The sequence below is a fragment of the Gorilla gorilla genome, chromosome 1, assembly GCF_029281585.2.
Source record: "Gorilla gorilla gorilla isolate KB3781 chromosome 1, NHGRI_mGorGor1-v2.1_pri, whole genome shotgun sequence".
Classification (NCBI taxonomy): domain Eukaryota; kingdom Metazoa; phylum Chordata; class Mammalia; order Primates; family Hominidae; genus Gorilla; species Gorilla gorilla.
The window spans coordinates 96,173,316-96,191,304 of record NC_073224.2 but is presented as its reverse complement, the minus strand read 5'-3'; the positions used below and the strand labels follow the sequence as shown (position 1 = coordinate 96,191,304).

Genomic DNA, 17,989 nt, shown 5'->3' with positions numbered 1-17,989 from the left:
GTGTGTGTGTGTGTGTGCGCGCGCGCATGCACGCATGTACACGGGCGCATGGGTGAGTGAGTGGGTGGGTGTGTAGTAAGTGCTTTTGTGTGTCTGAGATAGTGATAGGTCCTAAATTATAACCATAGGCCTCATCAATCTATCCCACTCTAAGGCCATGAAATAGGCCACATAAAAGGTAAATTCTTGCTTATTTAGCAACTATTATAGGACAAGCACAATGCTGGTGTTTCACATTCATCATCTTTTTTTTTTTTTTTGAGACAGAGTCTCGCTCTGTCACCTAAGCTGGAGTGCAGTGGCACAATCTCAGCTCACTGCAAGCTCCACCTCCTGGGTTCATGCCATTCTCCTGCCTCAGCCTCCCGAGTAGCTGGGACTACAGGTGCCCACCACCATGCTGAGCTTTTCTTTTTTTTTTTTTTTGTATTTTTAGTAGAGATGGGGTTTCACTGCCATAGCCAGGATGGTCTCGATCTCCTGACCTCGTGATCCGCCCGCCTCGACCTCCCAAAGTGCTGAGATTACAGGCGTGAGCCACCGTGCCCAGCCTCATCATCTTTTTTAATCTTCTCAACAATTATAACTCTAGTTGTCATTATTCCCCATTTTATAGATGAGAAAGCCAAGTCCCAGGGAGGTGGAATGTCTTACATCTCACAGCTTCTAAGTGGCCAAGTTAAGATCTGAACCTAGGTCTGTCTGACTTCAAAATCCAAACTCTTCCTTTGGCTTGAGAAAAATGCCATGGTTGCAGAGACCACATTTTCCAAAGTAAGAATTTGATCACAAGATGTGACAAAAACAGGAAACATAGGAACCAAAGGACAGAATGTCTGGCATCCACACCGTTTTGGAAAATGCATCATGTGCAGCCTCCATGCTCATGGCAATCGTGCCTGGAGCCACTGCTGGAAATGACTCTCAGGTACCTGGGGGAGGGCCATGGGAATTCCGCAGGCACTGTTTGAAGGAAAGGGAATGCTGGGTTGAGGGAGGATTGGTGAGAGTATTGCTGCCTTCCCTCTAGACATTTGAGAATTTCAAAGAAATGCTGGTTAGGTGGGAATTCCTGTCGCATCCCCAGAGATAAGGAAGTCATTTTGAAGAAGCAGGAAAGCCCCATGTGGCTATCAGGATCCCTGGGAATTCAGATGAGCCTCTGGGCCTAAGAGACACAATCCCTGGGTGCACTCAAGAGGGACTGGTAGTTAAAGAGGCTCAAAAAAGCACTGGCCTTGGATTCAGGTGGACTTGGTTCCTAGTTTAAGTACAGCAACTAAAAGACTTTATAACCAAAGCCTTTGTTTAAATGCCAAAAGGCACTTCTTCCACCAAGTAGGTGTGATCTGGTGCCGGAATGCAGGGCTTAACAAGTGGTGTGTGGGCTGAATTTTAGCCGTCTTTATCCAGAACCCCCAGTGCAGTGAAACACCTACACAAATGTGTGTAAATGTGCTAACCGCTTCTGGTTAGATTTCACTGTCCTCATGTAGGAGAGACTGGGTTTGATCTGTGGTATTCAACTTCTTTTAATCAGAAAAAAATCCTATTTTCAAATAAAATATTACTTGCAAACCAAGATCCTTGGGGCTATCGGCCCTCCAGCCCACAAGGAGCTGTGCCCCTTTCCTTTGGGAAATGGGAGTAAGAGTAACTAATGCTTAATCAGCTACCATCAATATGCAATTTGGAAAAAACAATGTCAACCTTTAAAACGTCTTCCACGCAGCAGGTTTAAATACCCCCAAACTAGAAGATCATTCTAGTTACTTCTAATTCTGAATACCCTTTGCTTTTAGGAGAGACCTAAATTCTTGGTCAAAGGAGCACCTTGGCCCTTTAGTGTGGACTGGGGAAGCCGCCATTATTACCATAAAGCCTCAACTGCAGGCAAAAGCGCTGAACTGAAACATTTTTCTCCAGGGTCATAAGGTACCATCCCTCATCCTCCTTCCTGCTTTCCCGTATCCCCAGGGTGAGATTCTCCAGATAAAACTTGTAGCGATCTCCTAGATAACGTGGAGGGCCTGCTTCGGATGGATCAAGAGACACTATTTTGTTCTCGACACTGTTCTCCAGTGATTTTGCCATTGTGACGACAATGTGGATACTTTTGTTCATGCTCTTATTTATCCTTTCATATGTCAGGGGCAGCAGCACTTTGCTTCCCAACTGCCGGAGAATCTTTGGGCAGTTCATCATGCGCCCACCTGTGGGAGGGAGGAGAAGAGAGTCCCTTATTATTAAGGCCTTTAGACAACATCGTGTCAGCAGATCAGGAAGGACAGACTGGAGGCTCTCCCTCTTCCTCTTTGGCTATCCCTGGGGTTGCCAAGTCCTTCGTGGTCTATAAGAACTGCCTTGAGGATCCCCACTATATTCTCAATACTTCAAAACTGTCAATAGAAATCTTCAAATTACTTAGGATAGAGTTGTATAGATTAACTAGAGTACTGGGTCTTTAACAACTCAGATTTATTGTTCAGGCATCTAAAAAGCACAGAGAAGTTAAATGGCTTCCCTAACTAGTAAGTGGCAGAGTCAGGATTAGAATTCAGTTCTGCTAATTCCTCTACCAGGGTTTTTTCCACCATTGAATATACAGGATGAAGGACGGAGAGCAAATGAAAGTGATTCTGAGCTCATGAGCCCAGGAAGCATTTCAGATCATGAGGAAAACAGAAAAATCTGAGGAATGTGCAGTCAGGAAGTGATAAGCCCAGTGTTCAAACTGTGGAATCCTCTCTCTCCAAACACCCTGAGATAGTTAATAATGTCGACAGTGAGATATTACTGTATTTCTCTTTTCCAAAAAAGCTGAGCCAACAACAAGGTTAAAAAAAAAAAAAATACCAAGAGCCTTTCAAACCACTATGAGGGTTCCTGCTGCTGATTATTTCACACCTCCTCTCTCCTCAAACCCACAACCTGCCTTTCCCCCTCCTCTCTCATGTGACAACTTTGCTTTTTGTTTCACTGAAGTATAAAATAGAAAACACAAAAAGAGAACTTCCACTTATTACCACCACTAAATCAACCTACCTACCTGGATGGATGGTCTGCATTCCCACTTAAGTCGAGCCTCTTCCTCCACGGAGCACTCACCTACTTCAAGGCTTTGTTTTGGCAATTGCCTCTGTCCCTCACATTATCAGGTTTTTTTAACTAGGTTATTTCCATCAATACACAACATATAAACTTGTAGTTTCCTTATATTAAAACTATCTCCCCTGATCCCAGGTCCATCCCCAGATACCTCTCCATTTCTGTTTTCCTTTACAGCAAAGTGCTTTAATGTGTGTTTATAGTTTCTTTTCCCATTTCCAGACCCATTTTTCCTTGGACCCACTATAAACAGGTGTTCTTCCCCACTGCTCGTTGGAACCACCTTTGTCAAGGTCACTGTCTACTCCACTAAGCCAAGTCAAAGTTCTTATCTTACTTGCTTTCTCAGGGGTACTTGACATAGTTCATCCATCCCTCCTTCAAACGCTGTCATCATTTGGCTCAGGGAACAACATACTCTCCAGGTTTTTCTCCTATCCTATAGGTTGCCTCTGCTCAGTTTTCTTGGCAGGAGCCTTCTGCTCTTCTGGACTTCTAAATACTGGAGCATCTCAGTACTCGGAGTTCTCATTCTCATCCACACTCATCCAGTTTCTCACCCAATTGCACAGTCTGACATATTTCTGGGATGCTACAGGGTTATATCTCCCAACCAAACCCTTCACTGCACTCCCAACTGCCTACACAAGACAGGACTTGGAGGTCTAAAGGGTATTTCAAACTTAGCAAACAAACTCTTGGTTCCAGAACACCTTCTGCAAACATTATAATTCAGCCAATTTGTCAGGCCAAAACACTGGAAACATCCTTGACTCCTTTCTTTCTCGCATACTCCAAACTCAGTTTTTTTTTTTGAGACGGAGTCTTGTGCTGTCGCCCAGGCTGGAGTGCAATGTTGCGATCTCGGCTCACTGCAACCTCTGCCTCCCAGGCTCAAGCAAGTCCCCTGCCTCAGTCTCCTGGGTAGCTGGGATTACAGGTGCCTGCCACCATGCCCTGCTAATTTTTTGTATTTTTAGTAAAGACGGGGTTTCACCATGTTGGCCAGGCTGGTTTCGAACTCCTGACCTCAAGTGATCTGCCCGCCTCGGCCTCCCAAAGTGCTGGGATTACAGGCATGAGCCACTGTGCCCAGCCATACTCCACACTCATTTTAACAGCAAATCCTCCTGGCTCTGACTTCAAAATATGTCTGGTATCTGAACCCTTTGCACCTCCTGCATTTCCACCACCATCATCCCAGGCCTGGGTGCTGCCGTCTTCTTCCAGCTGATCTCCCTGCATTCATACAATAGATAGAATCATCTTTAAAAACCATGTCCTATTTTGTCTCTCTCCTGCTTTTAAATTTCTGTGGCTTTCTAGCACCGATAGAATAAAACCATAGTCCATTATTGATATGGCTTCAAAGGCCCTGCATGCCCAGTCCGTGGCACTGTTCCAACTCCATTTCCTGCCCTCCTCTTTGCTCACTGTGCTACGGCCACACTGGCTCCTGGCTGTTTCTTAAACCCACCAAGAACATTCCTGTCTCAGAACTTTTGCTTTTGCTGTTCCTCTCTCTGAAGAATTTCTTCCCTTCCATACCTGGGTAGCTCATTCTTTCACTTTATTTTAGGTATCTGCTCAAAACAGTTTCTCCTCCAAGAGGCCTCCTCTGACCATCTATCTAAAATAGCTTTGTGTTTCTTTCTGCACTTATCACTGCATTATATTATACTGTATATTTGTTTGTTTTATTTTTGTCTCTCCCACTAGAATGCAAAAGCCTCAAGAGGAAGAACTTCATTTTGTTCACTATTTTGACCCCAAGACCTACCAACAGGTGCTATGTGCTTAGCATATAGGAGGCATTTAATAAATATCTGTTCAATGTATGAATGCTGAAAACCATAATACCTGACCAAAGCCTCTTATTTAGGTTATTAGGTTTGTCATATATATATATATATATATATATATATATATATATATATACACACTCATATATATATATCTGAACTTAACCATAAGCTAGTGTTCATAAAAGAAGGAGCCCATGACTCAAAGAGAGCATAGATTATTCTAGCTGATAAGAAAGTCAGAGAGTAAAATAGAACCATCAGCTTAAGTAATGCAGCTACCTAGAAGAGACTCTTTCACAACTGACTTGTGGCTAAGATGAGCTATTGGAAAATTGGACACACTGGCCCAAATATTCTTGTCACCAAAATACCCCGAAATCCCCATGTTGCTCAGTAAAGGGCTCAGCTAATAGTAGACTAGAGATTCAGTGATTGAGGAAGAAGAAAAAGAAGTCTATCTGGGCTAAAATCTGGACTAGAGTGATTGAAATTCGTAATTGTTGAGGAAAAGTGAGAAAGGCAATTAGGCATTTGTCTTTTAAAATATTGCGAATATATTAAGCTTAAAACAGAGTGCTCTCCCCTGCTGCTTGATGACATGAGGAACACTATAGTTATTGTGGTGGTGGTGGTTGTTTTTACATTAATATACTGGGAAGCATGTTGGATTTTCTTCCACCACACTTATGGATGCCTGACTGTCTAGATAATGTGACCCCTTTGGTGGCCACATACCTGAATTGTAGGCACAGTACCTAAGAGAGTAACTTCTTGAATCCTGAACCTAAACTTCTGTGTATAAAGAAATTGGAAAAAATTTAAAGCCATATGTGCAAGTATGAACTTCCAGACTTTTGTATAAAAAGCTGTGTAGATGAGCGTATACATATTTTTCTGGGAGCACATCCATAAATGCCATCTCTTAAAGGGATCTGAGATTCAAAACAAGATTAAAAATTGCTAGCATAGTGTTGATTTTTAAAGGCCAACTTTGATAGGGAGAAAAAAAGAATAAAAAATCCCATTTTCAGGCCATAACCCATTGCCACCACTCCCCAAAATGGCTCCCATGCACCCCTTCCCCACCTAACCTTGCATACTCTTTGCGCCATGGTTGCTTTCAGAACTTGGAGTTGATTGGGGGAGGAGAAAGAGGGATATAAGAGAGGTAGGGAATAACCAAAAATAAAAATAAAAATAAAAAATAAACGAAAGAACATAGAAGGAGAAAGAGGAAGAGGAAAAGGGAGGGGTAGATGAGAGAGGCTGAGTGGTTGATGCACACTCAGTCATGAAGAGTGGAACCAAAACTTCATCAGGAAGAGACCCTTATACCCCACAACCCACATAAAGAATGATGACGCAATACCTGAGTGTGTGAGTGTTGGGGTCTGGAGGGGGTACTTGAGATCACCCTCACATAAGCACAAGGTGGAAAAATAAGTGGGGGCTTTAAAGTGGTTCATAAAACCCCTCGAGTGGCGTCCCTGCTCCTGAAACATCCTGCTGCCTGATGAGTGTTTTCCAGTGTGTCTGTGATTCAGCCAGCCCTTATTTACTAAAAGAGTCTGGGAGGAAACATTTGTAGCTGTTAACACCAACTCACTTTCCTTCATGGGTAATTCTACTTCGAAAAATGAGTGATTCACATGGGCCTATGGAGTTTGGTCAAAAATTATTAATAGTAGGATTTAGCCAACCCTCTCACAAGATGGGCTTCTACCTAATGATAACTCTTTTTGTTTTATTGCATTATATTTTTTTGCCTAGCCCTGACACTTTCATATGTGCTTTTAGCATCTTGCTACAGTATTCTTTCAGGTACAGAAGGAACAGAACTTATAGACCCCACAGTTCTTTTGGTAAATTTAGGCTCAGAAAGAAAAGACATCTTGTCTGTGTTTGCTTTTTAAACTGTATCCCCATCAGTCAAAGTCCTATTTTTATTATTTGGCACTGCTGGGTCTTTCTATCTTAGACTATTAGTATGTACCTTTCCTAGCCTTAGAGGCTATAACCACTCTTTATTTGCCTAGCTAACAACTTCCATCTTTCTGGTCTCCATTTTGACATCTCTTTCATAGGGAAGAATTTCCTGACTCCTGACTTAGGTTGGGTTTTCCTGTCACAGGCTTCCAATGGACAATGAACATACTCCTTCATATCATTCATCACGTGTTCAACTCTGGTTCAATGCCTGTAATCCCCCACTCTTATAAGCTTCCAAGAGTAGGGACTGTGTCTGTTTTATTCACTACAGTATCCCTAACACCCACCTGGGACATAGTAGGAGCTCAGTAAATCCTTGTTGCCCAAGTGAATTAATAAAACAGAATGGGATGAATGAAAAATGAGCAAATGACAACACAGAGTCCAAGTTCTCCTCCCTCTAAAAGCAGAATGTACTCTGATTTGCCTTTATAGTATCCCTAAGAGGTATATTATGGAGGAAAGTGGTGGGGACCCTTTTCCCCACTTGCCAGCTGAGGACATGGAAGTGCCTTAAATATAAACCCTAGGTTTCAGGTACAACAGACAACTTGCCAGGAACACTTGCAACCCTTTACCTCTGCATTTGTGCCTCCTTCTAGAACGCTCCTTCTCAAGTTCCATAAAAATCAAGCCCATCGGACCCATTTATTTGGGGCTAAGTTTTTAATATTCATTTTTATTAACTTTATCCCAAATGTGCACATGAGATATACTGGATTAGAGTTAAATTTCTTATTAAATGACTCACATTAAATAGTAAATGCTTTGGCCCCCCCTTCCCCCTAGGATGATGTGATAAGAGCAAGGTCAATTGCTCTATGTGAGTAAACAGACACTCCATAGGTAAGAAACAAGGACAAATTATTTTCCCTACCTATAAAAGAGGAAGGAGGCAGCTATCCCCCCTCCCCTTCTTAAAGGTCTGCTCCTTATTCCAACACTTTGGTAGGTAAATAAATCTCTCCAGGAGCCAGATAGTCCGTTACATGTCTTGGCTTTTATGGCAAGTCCTGGGACTTGACTCCAAGTTCTGGGGCTCATTCCTTCTTGCATGTTGCATAATGATGGCACAAACTTATGCTGGCCTGCTTAGGAAGATAGTGACTCCAGGCTTCATGGCACCCTGGGCGCTCTACCTAGGGACCTTGTTCAGGCTATAACCATTTGCTCCTCTCAGGAAAAATTTTATTATTCGTTTGGATCAGAGCAATTACCTATACAAATAACTACAGATTTAATTCTTATGGTATGAAAAAGTGTCAGGAAGCTAGTGCTCTTCACCAGGACACTGAAAAGTCCAGAGAAGTTTTATTTCCCCACCCTCTTTATCTCTGATTTCTTCTCTGCCATGTTAAAAAATTGATACATAATAGATGTACATATTTTCAGGGCACATGTGCTATCTGATACACTCACATGTTGTGTAAAGATCAAATCGGGGTAATTGGGATATGTATCACCTTGAGTATTTCTCTTTTCTTTATGCTAAGAACATTTGAATTATTCTCTTCCAGTTATTTTGATATGTACAACAGATTATTGTTAACTATAGTCACCCTACTGATCTATCAAACACGAAGACCTATACATTTGGAAAGACACACAAGAAACTGGTCACAGTGGTTGCCTCCGGCATGAGGTATGGAAGGGAAATTAGTCTTCACTAAATACTCTTGTGTACTGTTGAAGTTTCATAGACATGACATGTTTTATAGATGTGATAATCAATAAACAAACTAGTTAACAAAAAAAATTAAATGAACATTTGCATGATGAAAAAAAGTTTTCATTTTCCAAATTCCAGGTCAAATACTTCTTATATGCCCTCTACGTTCTTCTGTGATTTTCATCAGTCTCTCACCTTTTGAACATTTCTATACTTCAATTTATTCCAATTCAATTCAACTCATATTTTTCAATTATAGACAGCACATTCTAATTTTTACCATGGGAGCTGGATACAAATTTTGGCATTCTCTCCACCCCTGCTTCCCAAACATAGGCTTGTCCAGTTTTACTCATTGAGGCCTCTGGAGTCAGGTGGCTATGTGAGCGCAGAGAAATTGCTAAACTACTCTGTGCCCCTTTCCTCATTTATAAAGTTGTAATGGTACCAATAATACATACATTTCTTATAGGGTTGGTGTGAAAATGAAATGACTGACACATATAAAGCATTTAGAACAGTGCCTGGTATATAGCAAGTATGCAGTATATACCAGTATTATTCACTCAACAAATATTTGTGGACAGGCTCTCAGTACAGACACAGTGTCAGGTGCTGGGCAGTGGCTGTTGTTCATTTTGTTTTCCCCACACCTTGCACCCTTGCACAGTGGCTGCCACATCATGTGTCCTTAATAGTTGCTGAATGGGATCATTCAAAGTCAAATCTATGGATTAAACCAATTAGCCCTGATACTCTGATTTCCAGTCCAGTGAGGGAGACAGTGAAAGTGACAGCATCACATCACAGTATTAACATTTTTGAGAAATAGAAGTGCCTAGATTGACATCTTGGGATAGAATGGGCCACTGAACACGCAAGGTTAGGCCAAGTCTAGAACCCACGCACTTGTCCCTCACCTTCCCCCAAAGTGTGTGAAGGGGGTGCAGAGGACCTGCATGGAGGAATAAAAAATCCTCATTGACATAAGGTCATCAGTTATAACAAATGTACCATCCTGGTGGGGGATATTGATAATAGGGGAGGCTATGTATGTATGGGGCAGAGGGCTATGTATGTATGGGAAATCTCTGTTCTTTCTGCCCAACTTTGCTGTGAACCTAAAACTGCCCTAAAAAATAAAGTCTATTAAAACAAATCTCATTGGGGGAAATGAAAAATTCACTTTACTTGGGGAAGGGACATGTGGACTTTTTGATTTTTACAATTCTGACTGGGAATTAGAAGTTGAGCTGAGTAGAAATGAGAATGGGAGTGGATGCCAGTTTTACAAGAATCAAGCTTCTTGCTTGGGCAAATCTGTCATGACTAACCTGCCCCATTTGCAAAGCATTTCTGTCTGTGTTTTATTGGGGCTTCACAAAAGGGTGTGTATTTAAAAATAAAAACACTGAAAAACTTTTGTGAAGATTCAAAGAAGAAAACATGCAATGAAGTGAGCAGCCTCCGATTGGATAGACTTGCCTTGTGGGGCTGGGCTGCTTCTCCCTGACCGGCGACTTCCAAAGCCTCAGTAAGATGAGCTATTGGTCAGCAGTGCCTAAGATGCTATGGGCCAGGCTGGCCAAGAGGCTAGCAAGGACAGAGTTGGAAAAGTCCAGTTCACAGTTCAGCACCATCACTCCATCACTCCTTACAGTCACCAAGAGGTGCTCCAAAAATGGTGCAGTCACAAATTGGTTGCAACAACGGAGGCTTGGCTTTCCCTGTGACCACTTAAAGTGGCTCGATTTGGTTTTCTGAGCCCTGAGCTCAGTTCTTCCTCTCCTAGACCTTGGGAAGTACGAGCCATGGATCTGCAGATTCCAAAAGAAAGTGGGCTGAGCAAGCCCTGTTCATCTGGCTGTCTGGTAAAAGACACATCCATTGTGCAGCACCCCCACATCCCTGGCATATCACGGTGCTTTTCCTGGAAAAGTCCATATTGGATTTGCGGTCTTGAAAACCCCAAGCTTAAAACACCCTGGGCCTCAGGATTTCCCCCCGTGTCCGTAATGCCACCTCTTCTACTCCATGCTACCTCCCACAGTCTAAACAAATAAGCAGAAGGAGATTCTCACCCCACTCACACAGGCAGTCCAAAGTCCACTTCTTGCTTGGCTTTTTCTTTCTCAAATACCTTTTCTCATAGCCCTGATACTTCTAAACAGAAAGCAATAGCCTGCCTTGGGAAGAAGATAGCCAGAAAGACAGGAACAGAGTCCAGATCCAAAGGTAGCTCTTGTCTGGCCTTCCTGCTGGAGCTACTCTCTGAGGGTTCCCAATTTGCATTTCCCACATACTGTAACCAGCCCTAGCCTTCAGAAATCCCAACTTCTTCCCTCTTGCTTTCTTGGACCTTCTCTTCCAAGAAAATACACACCAGTATGACCGCACTGTGGCCACTGCTGGTTCTCAGCCAAAAGCCTGGAGTTTTCACTTCTACTCTCTTACCACTCTAGCCAATGCTTTCTGTTGACCCATGCTCCTGGTTTGTCAGCCTGCATGTGCACAGATTCCCTCTCAGGGCAGGGATGTAGGGCAAATCACCTCCCAGAGCTCAGTCCATCCAGCTCAGTCTCTCTAGGCTGGGTCTTTGCCAGAAGATGCCCATGTAAAACCAACCACTCAAGCAAGACTTCTACCAGGGCCTGTCACCCTAAGACTGGTCAGAAAAGTGACTGGAGCCTTTGGCTTATAGCCCCTCATTTCCTTGGAAACTGGGGTTGGTGGGGCTGAGTCTTGGAAACCCAAGGGCCCAGGAACTTACAATGTTCCTTCCTCTTTGAAAGAGGCAGTTGAAACTGACAGCCAGTCCCTAAGGAAGAGTGACCAAACACAATATCCAGCCCTGCACCTTCTCTCCATCCATGAAGATACGCTGATTCCTGGCAGCTAACATGGGACTCAAACCATCAGGCAGATGAACACTCACCTGTTCCGTAGCTTGCCCCAAAAGCCAGGGAGAGAAACAGCATGAAGATCAAGGAGAGGAGCCCCTTGGGATCCATCAGCCAGTGAGGAGAAGGAAGGGATCCTGGCCAGAGCCTGGCAGCTACTCACAGACGCCAGGCAGAAGCAAGCTTCGTGTCATGCAGCAGAGGCTGTCTGATTTATGTATCAGGAACCAGCAGGTTCCTGAACCCGCTTCCTGTATCACTGGGACTTTTTCTGCTTGTGTCTTGAGGATTGCTCATCTCCCATGAGGCTTTAAATCACTTTTTTTGTTCTCAAGAAGCCAGGCACTTAGCCTATGGGAGCCAGGAAAGGGGGTGTGTAGTCACCTCGGCCAAAACCCGGCTTTGGGCAGAAACATGCGCCCCAGCTTCTTTCCTTAGCTGTCTCCAGGAACCGGATGTTGCAGATTCTCTGAGCAGTTCTCTCCGGTAAGTCTTCTTGGATTGCAAAGAAAAGATGTTTCATCGGATCACTCCTCAAATTTGGTAGTTCACAGCTGAACTTAGATAACTGCATTTTGATGAGCTAATAGACCTCTTACTTCTGTTTTATTTCATAATTTCAGATGACACCTCAACATGCAGTCTGGTGCAGGTGCCACTGTCACAGAGAGATGGGAAGGGCAAGTGCGGGTCACTTGGAAGAAACCCTGTGACCCCGATGAGTGCAATGTGGTATAATTTAGTAGCCCATGCTCCTAGTTTGTCTTCTTGCATGTGTGTGGATTCCCTCCCAGGCAGGGATGTAGGACAAATCTATCCCAGAGCTCCATCCTTCCAGCTCAGTCTCCTTGTTGTGTGTGTGTTTTTTTCCTCTAATTTTTAACGTCTGTGGGTACATAGTACGTATACATATATATATGTGTGTGTGTGTGTGTATATATATGTATATATATATGTATGGGGTATGCATATATATGTATGGGGTATATGAGATATGTTGATAGAGGCATGCAATATGTAATAATCACACAGGGTAAATGGGATATCCATCACCTCAAATATTTATCCTTTGTGTTACAAACAGTGCAATTATATTTTTATTTTTAAATGTGCAATTAAATTATTATTGACTATAGTCACACTGTTGTGTTATCAAATACTAGTTCTTATTCATTCTTTCTATTTTTTTGTACCCATTAACCATCCCCACTTCTTCCCCAACCCCCACTACCCTTCAGCCTCTGGTAACCATCCTTCTATTCTCTGTGCCCACAAGTTCAATTGTTTTAATTTTTACCTCTCACAAGCAAGTGAGAACGTGCAAAGTTTGTCTGTCTGTGCCTGGCTTATTTCACGTAACATAATGATCTTCAGTTCCATCCATGTCATTGTGAATGACAGGATCTAATTCTTTTGTAGCTGAATAGTACTTCATTGTGTATATATACCACATTTTCTTTATCCACTCATCGGTGATAGACACTTAGGTCGCTTCCAACCTTGGCTATTGTGAATAGTGCTGTAATAAACATGGGAGTACAGATATCTCTTCAATATACTGATTTCTTTTCTTTTAGGTGTATACCTACCAGTGAGATTGTGGATCATATGGTAGCTCTATTTTTAGTTTTTTGAGGAAACTTCAAACCATTCTCCACAGTGGTTGTACTAATTTATATTCCCAACAACAGCGTACAAGGGTACCTTTTCTCCACATCCTTGTCAGCATTTGTTATTACCTGTCTTTTGGATAAAAGCCATTTTAATTTAATTGGGGCTGTGTTGTATTCTGGGAGTTGCCTTTATTTTGGAGTTTGTGTCTAACTTTTCATTGAGGAGAAGGAACTAGTATTGGCAGAAGGAGGATCCCGCCCTTTTTCATGAGTTAAACTATAAGAATGGGATACTGGAAGTGTAACCAATGCTCACAGGGAGACTTGAAAGAGTAGGGAAGTGTTTTTAGAGTCCATTGTAACAGGTCATAGGCACTCTCTGATGGGCCTCCCCATGGGGATCAGGTAATGAAAGCTGGTGAGATATGTGAACTTTATCCTTACTGTTTTCTTCCTTCCTTTCCCCAGCACTCAACTGTCCTCCTCACAACTATTCCCAGTGGTGTGTGCTCGAGTCAGCATGTACCAACTCATAAAATTGTTAAATTTTCAGGAATCTGGATGGGCACAGTGGCACGCCTGTAACCCCACCATTTGTGGAGGCCTAGGTGGGAGAATTTTTGAGGCCAAGAGTTTGAAAATAGTCTGGGCAATAGAGTGAGACCTCATGTCTACAAACAATTTTTTTTGATAAAAATAAAAAATAGATTTTCAGGAATCTTGTGAGGTGCTTGATGAACATGGCCATTATTAAACATACAAAATTAAATTAAATTATATAAACTTACAGTTAAGCTGGGCATGGTGGTACATGCCTGTAGTCCCAGCTACTCGAGAGGCTGAAGCATGAGGACCCCTTGAGCCCAAGAGTTTGAGGCTGTAGTATCTTTATAGCAGTGTGAAAACGGACTATCATGATCATGCCTGTTGGTGTGGTTTGCCGCTGTGTCCCAACCCAAATTTTATCTCGAATTGTAATCCCCATAATCCCCAAGTGTTGAGAAAGGGACAAGGTGGGAGGTGATTGGATCATGGGGGCAGTTTCCCCTCCATGCCGGTCTTAAGACAGTGAGTGAGTTCTCACAAGATTGGATGGTTTTTATAAGGCAGTATTTTCTGCTCTTGGCTGCTCTTCTCTCTCCTACTGTGATGTGAAGAAGGTCCTTGCTTCTCCTTTGCCTTCCACCATGATTGTAAGTTTCCTGGGGCCTCCTTAGCCATGTGGAACTGCAAGTCGATTAAACCTTTTTCCTTTATAAATTACCCAGTCTTGGGTAGTATCTTTATAGCAGTGTGAGAGTGGACTAATACACCTGTGAATAGCCACTGCACTCCAGCCTGGGCAACAGAGCAAAGCCCTGCCTTTAAAAAAAACTTCACAACTAAATAAATTATATTAAATAGAGGGAATAAAATCTCAAAGCTCATTGTTTCTTAATTATTTTATGACATTACTGATATCTGTGTTCTTGAGGTAATTGACATCTCTTATGTGTCTACAGTGGAAATTAAATACTGGAACATTGGTGCTTCTGGACCTCTCTTCCCCACTCTGCATTCAATGGCATAGTGTTGGGAGCTTGAAACTGGCCATGGTGAGAGTTTATGCCATGGAAATCAGCAAGCAATATAAATCAGAACTTTACTGTTTTGTTGATTGTCTAAATGTAAGAAAGTAATAGAGAAAACATAGTGATGCAGAGTAAACTTAAACGTGTGCCATGACTATGGCCCTTACATTAGGATTAGCATAAAAAATTGAGGAAACATTTTTCCAGTATTCAAAAACTATCATCTGATTCAGCAAAAAGTCACTAGTGTCACTGATGAGCAAGTGATGTTCCAACATATGTTTTTGTTGTTTCACATTTCTTTAACTTCAAAAAAGACATTAACCAACATTCATGTTGGAACTACATTCCTTTGTCACTTGTAAACACAGTTTGGCTGTGGATATGAATTAAGCCAATATGAAAGCAAACAGCCTGTGAGATCTGTGGCTATATGGAATTTACAATAAAGAGGATTGTACATTTTATTAAAATACAATAAATTTTATTTTATAAATTGAGTGTTACACGTTCTTCGTATAAGCAAAATTTATAACAAGCTCATTTACATATATGCATATATTATTTTTCAGAGATCTGGCTCTTAACCATTTACCAACACACCACTGTTACAATAACTGAGAATCCAAATGGTGGAGTGAACGGAATACTGTCTACGTATTCATAAAATATCAGTTGAAATAACTAAATGATGTGAGAATATTGGCATCCTGTAAAAATGGGAAACCAATGATCCAGGTCTGATTTCAAGACTGGTGTTCTCTCCTCAAGCTGCACGGCTCCTGGAATGCATGCTGTCTATTCATGTCAAACCTTTCTCTCTCAAAGACAGACACTTATTCTCTTGTTTACTTTGCCCTTCCTCTCATTTCCAGAATTAGACCTTCTCTAGCCTCGCCATGAGGCCTCTCCACTCTGATCTCCTGGATCCCCTCTACACAGATAACTGAGCTAATGCTAGGCACTATCTGAAGAGTTTTCCTGTTTGGTGCAATCTAGAACTAAATAAAAACATACATTGGATGAGGGTCAGAAATGGTTTAGATGAAGGTTCTGAGGTTCTAGAGTGGATTCTATATAGAGTCCTCCCTGCCCCCAAATTCTTCTTCACCTGGAACGTCAGAATGTGGCCTTATTTGGAATCAGGATCTTTCAGATGTAATTAAGGTAAGAATTGAGATGAGATTATACTGGGTGAATCAGAGTGATCCCCAAATCCAATGAGAGTAGTGCATCTTTATAAGAAATAGAAAAAGGACACACAGAGACACAAAGAAGATGGCTATGTGAAAAGACAAAGCAGAGACTAGAGCTATGCAGCCACAATTCAAGGAACACCAGAGACCACCAGACGGTGGAAGAGGCAGAGAAAGACTCTCCCCTGGAGCTTTCAGAAGGAGCAGGTCCTGCCAATATGTTAATTTTAGACCTTGGGCCTACAGAACGGTGGGAGAATGAATTTCTGTTGTTTTAAGTCATCAGGCTTGTGATAATTTTTTACAGCAGCCACAGGAAACTAATACAGGACCTGAGGGGCAATGTGACTAACCAGAGATTTGCAGTTAGTACATTTTAGTATACTGAGCTTCTTCCTTCAGCTATTAAGAGCAGATGTCAACAGACCAACAACAGAAGATACACAGATGATAGTGCCTTGTAGTTACAAAGCCATTTTCAAAAGCCTTCACATTCACAGCCTTATTTGATCCTCCTAACAGCCCTGCAAAGGAGCTGGTGGTGTTTGTAAGGCAGGATCTGAACCAAACTTGGGAATCCTGACACTGATCAGAGCTCTTTCCTTTTTCCTGGTGAGTATCACCATGAATACTCAAGAGAATAAGGAGGAAGGAAATCTTGCTATTGAACTCCCTGGATGCCTGGGGTTTCCACAGTGTTACTTCATTAATCTTGGTAGCAGTAAGAAGCAGGAGTAGTTATCCCCATTTTACAAATTGAAGTACAGTGCTGCTAAATAACTTGCTCAATGGCTCAGAGCCAAAAAAAATGCAAGAGTTGGATTCAAACCCTGGATTATCTGACTCCAGAGTCTGTGCTCTATCCATTCACCATACCACTTGCATTATACCAAGTGTGGGGAAAAGAAAGAGAGATCAGACTGTTACTGTGTCTATGTAGAAAGAAGTAGACATAAGAGACTCCATTTTGTTCTGTACTAAGAAAAATTCTTCTGCCTTGAGATGCTGTTAATCTGTAACCCTACCCCCAACCCTGTGCTCGCTGAAACACGTGCTGTGTCAACTCAAGGTTAAATGGATTAAGGGCTGTGCAGGATGTGCTTTGTTAAACAAATGCTAGAAGGCAGCATGCTTGTTGAAAGTCGTCACCACTCCCTACTCTCAAGTACCCAGAGACACAGTACACTGCGGAAGCCCGCAGGGACCTCTGCCTAGGAAAGCCAGGTATTGTTCAAGGTTTCTCCCCAAGTGATAGTCTGAAATATGGCCTTGCGGGAAGGGAAAGACCTGACCATCCCCCAGCGTGACACCTGTAAAGGGTCTGTGCTGAGGAGGATTAGTAAAAGAGGAAGGCCTCTTTGCAGTTGAGATAAGAGAAAAGCATGTGTCTCCTGCTCGTCCCTGGGCAATGGAATGTCTCGGTGTAAAAGCTGATTGTATATTCCATCTACTGAGATAGGAGAAAGCCACCTTAGGGCTGGAGGTGAGACATGCTGGAGGCAATACTGGTCTTTAAGGCATTGAGATGTTTATGTATATGCACCTCAAAAGCACAGCGCTTTTTTCTTTACCTTGTTTATGATGCAGAGACATTTGTTCACATGTTTTCCTGCTGGCCCTGTCTCCACTATTACCCTATTGTCCTGCCACATTCCCCTCTCTGAGAAACACCCGATAATGATCAATAAATACTAAGGGAACTCAGAGATTGGTGCTGGTGCGGGTCCTCCGTATGCTGAGCGCCGGTCCCCTGGGCCCACTTTTCTTTCTCTATACTTTGTCTCTGTGTCTCTTTCTTTTCTCAAGTCTCTCATTCCACCCGACGAGAAACACCCACAGGTGTGGAGGGGCAGGCCACCCCTTCACCAAGCAAGAATCTTAGACAGTCTTCAGGCTCTTATTGGCCAATGGCTCATTATCTGTGAAACGTTCCTTCTGGCACAGGCCACAGCGTGGGCAGTAGGAGAATCCTAGGTGAGCACTATTTCCCATCCTGGCCTCCCGTGTCTGTGGCTCAGCACCATTCTTTCCCTTTGGTGATGCAGAGCCCCAACCTGAGAATGAGGAGGACTATATTTCTGTAGAAAATAGCCTTCCCCAAAAAACCTTAAGTGGGTTATGCATGGAAGCCATCTCCT

The 17,989-nt window shown here is 42.6% G+C and overlaps 1 protein-coding gene across 2 annotated transcripts in view; it reads right to left on the bottom strand.

The window, feature by feature from the left end:
• Positions 1 to 12,323, bottom strand: part of SLAMF1 (signaling lymphocytic activation molecule family member 1) — a 39,586-nt gene extending 27,263 nt beyond the window's left edge. For both annotated transcript variants that reach the window (XM_004027719.5, XM_019025350.4), the window contains exons 1-2: positions 11,507 to 12,323; positions 1,875 to 2,213 (exon numbers count right to left, since the gene is read on the bottom strand). In XM_004027719.5, coding sequence (XP_004027768.1) covers positions 1,875 to 2,213; positions 11,507 to 11,582 — 415 coding nt within the window. In that variant the 5' untranslated portion in view covers positions 11,583 to 12,323. The remainder of the gene's footprint in view (positions 1 to 1,874; positions 2,214 to 11,506) is intronic.
• Between the last annotated feature and the right edge of the window lie 5,666 nt (positions 12,324 to 17,989).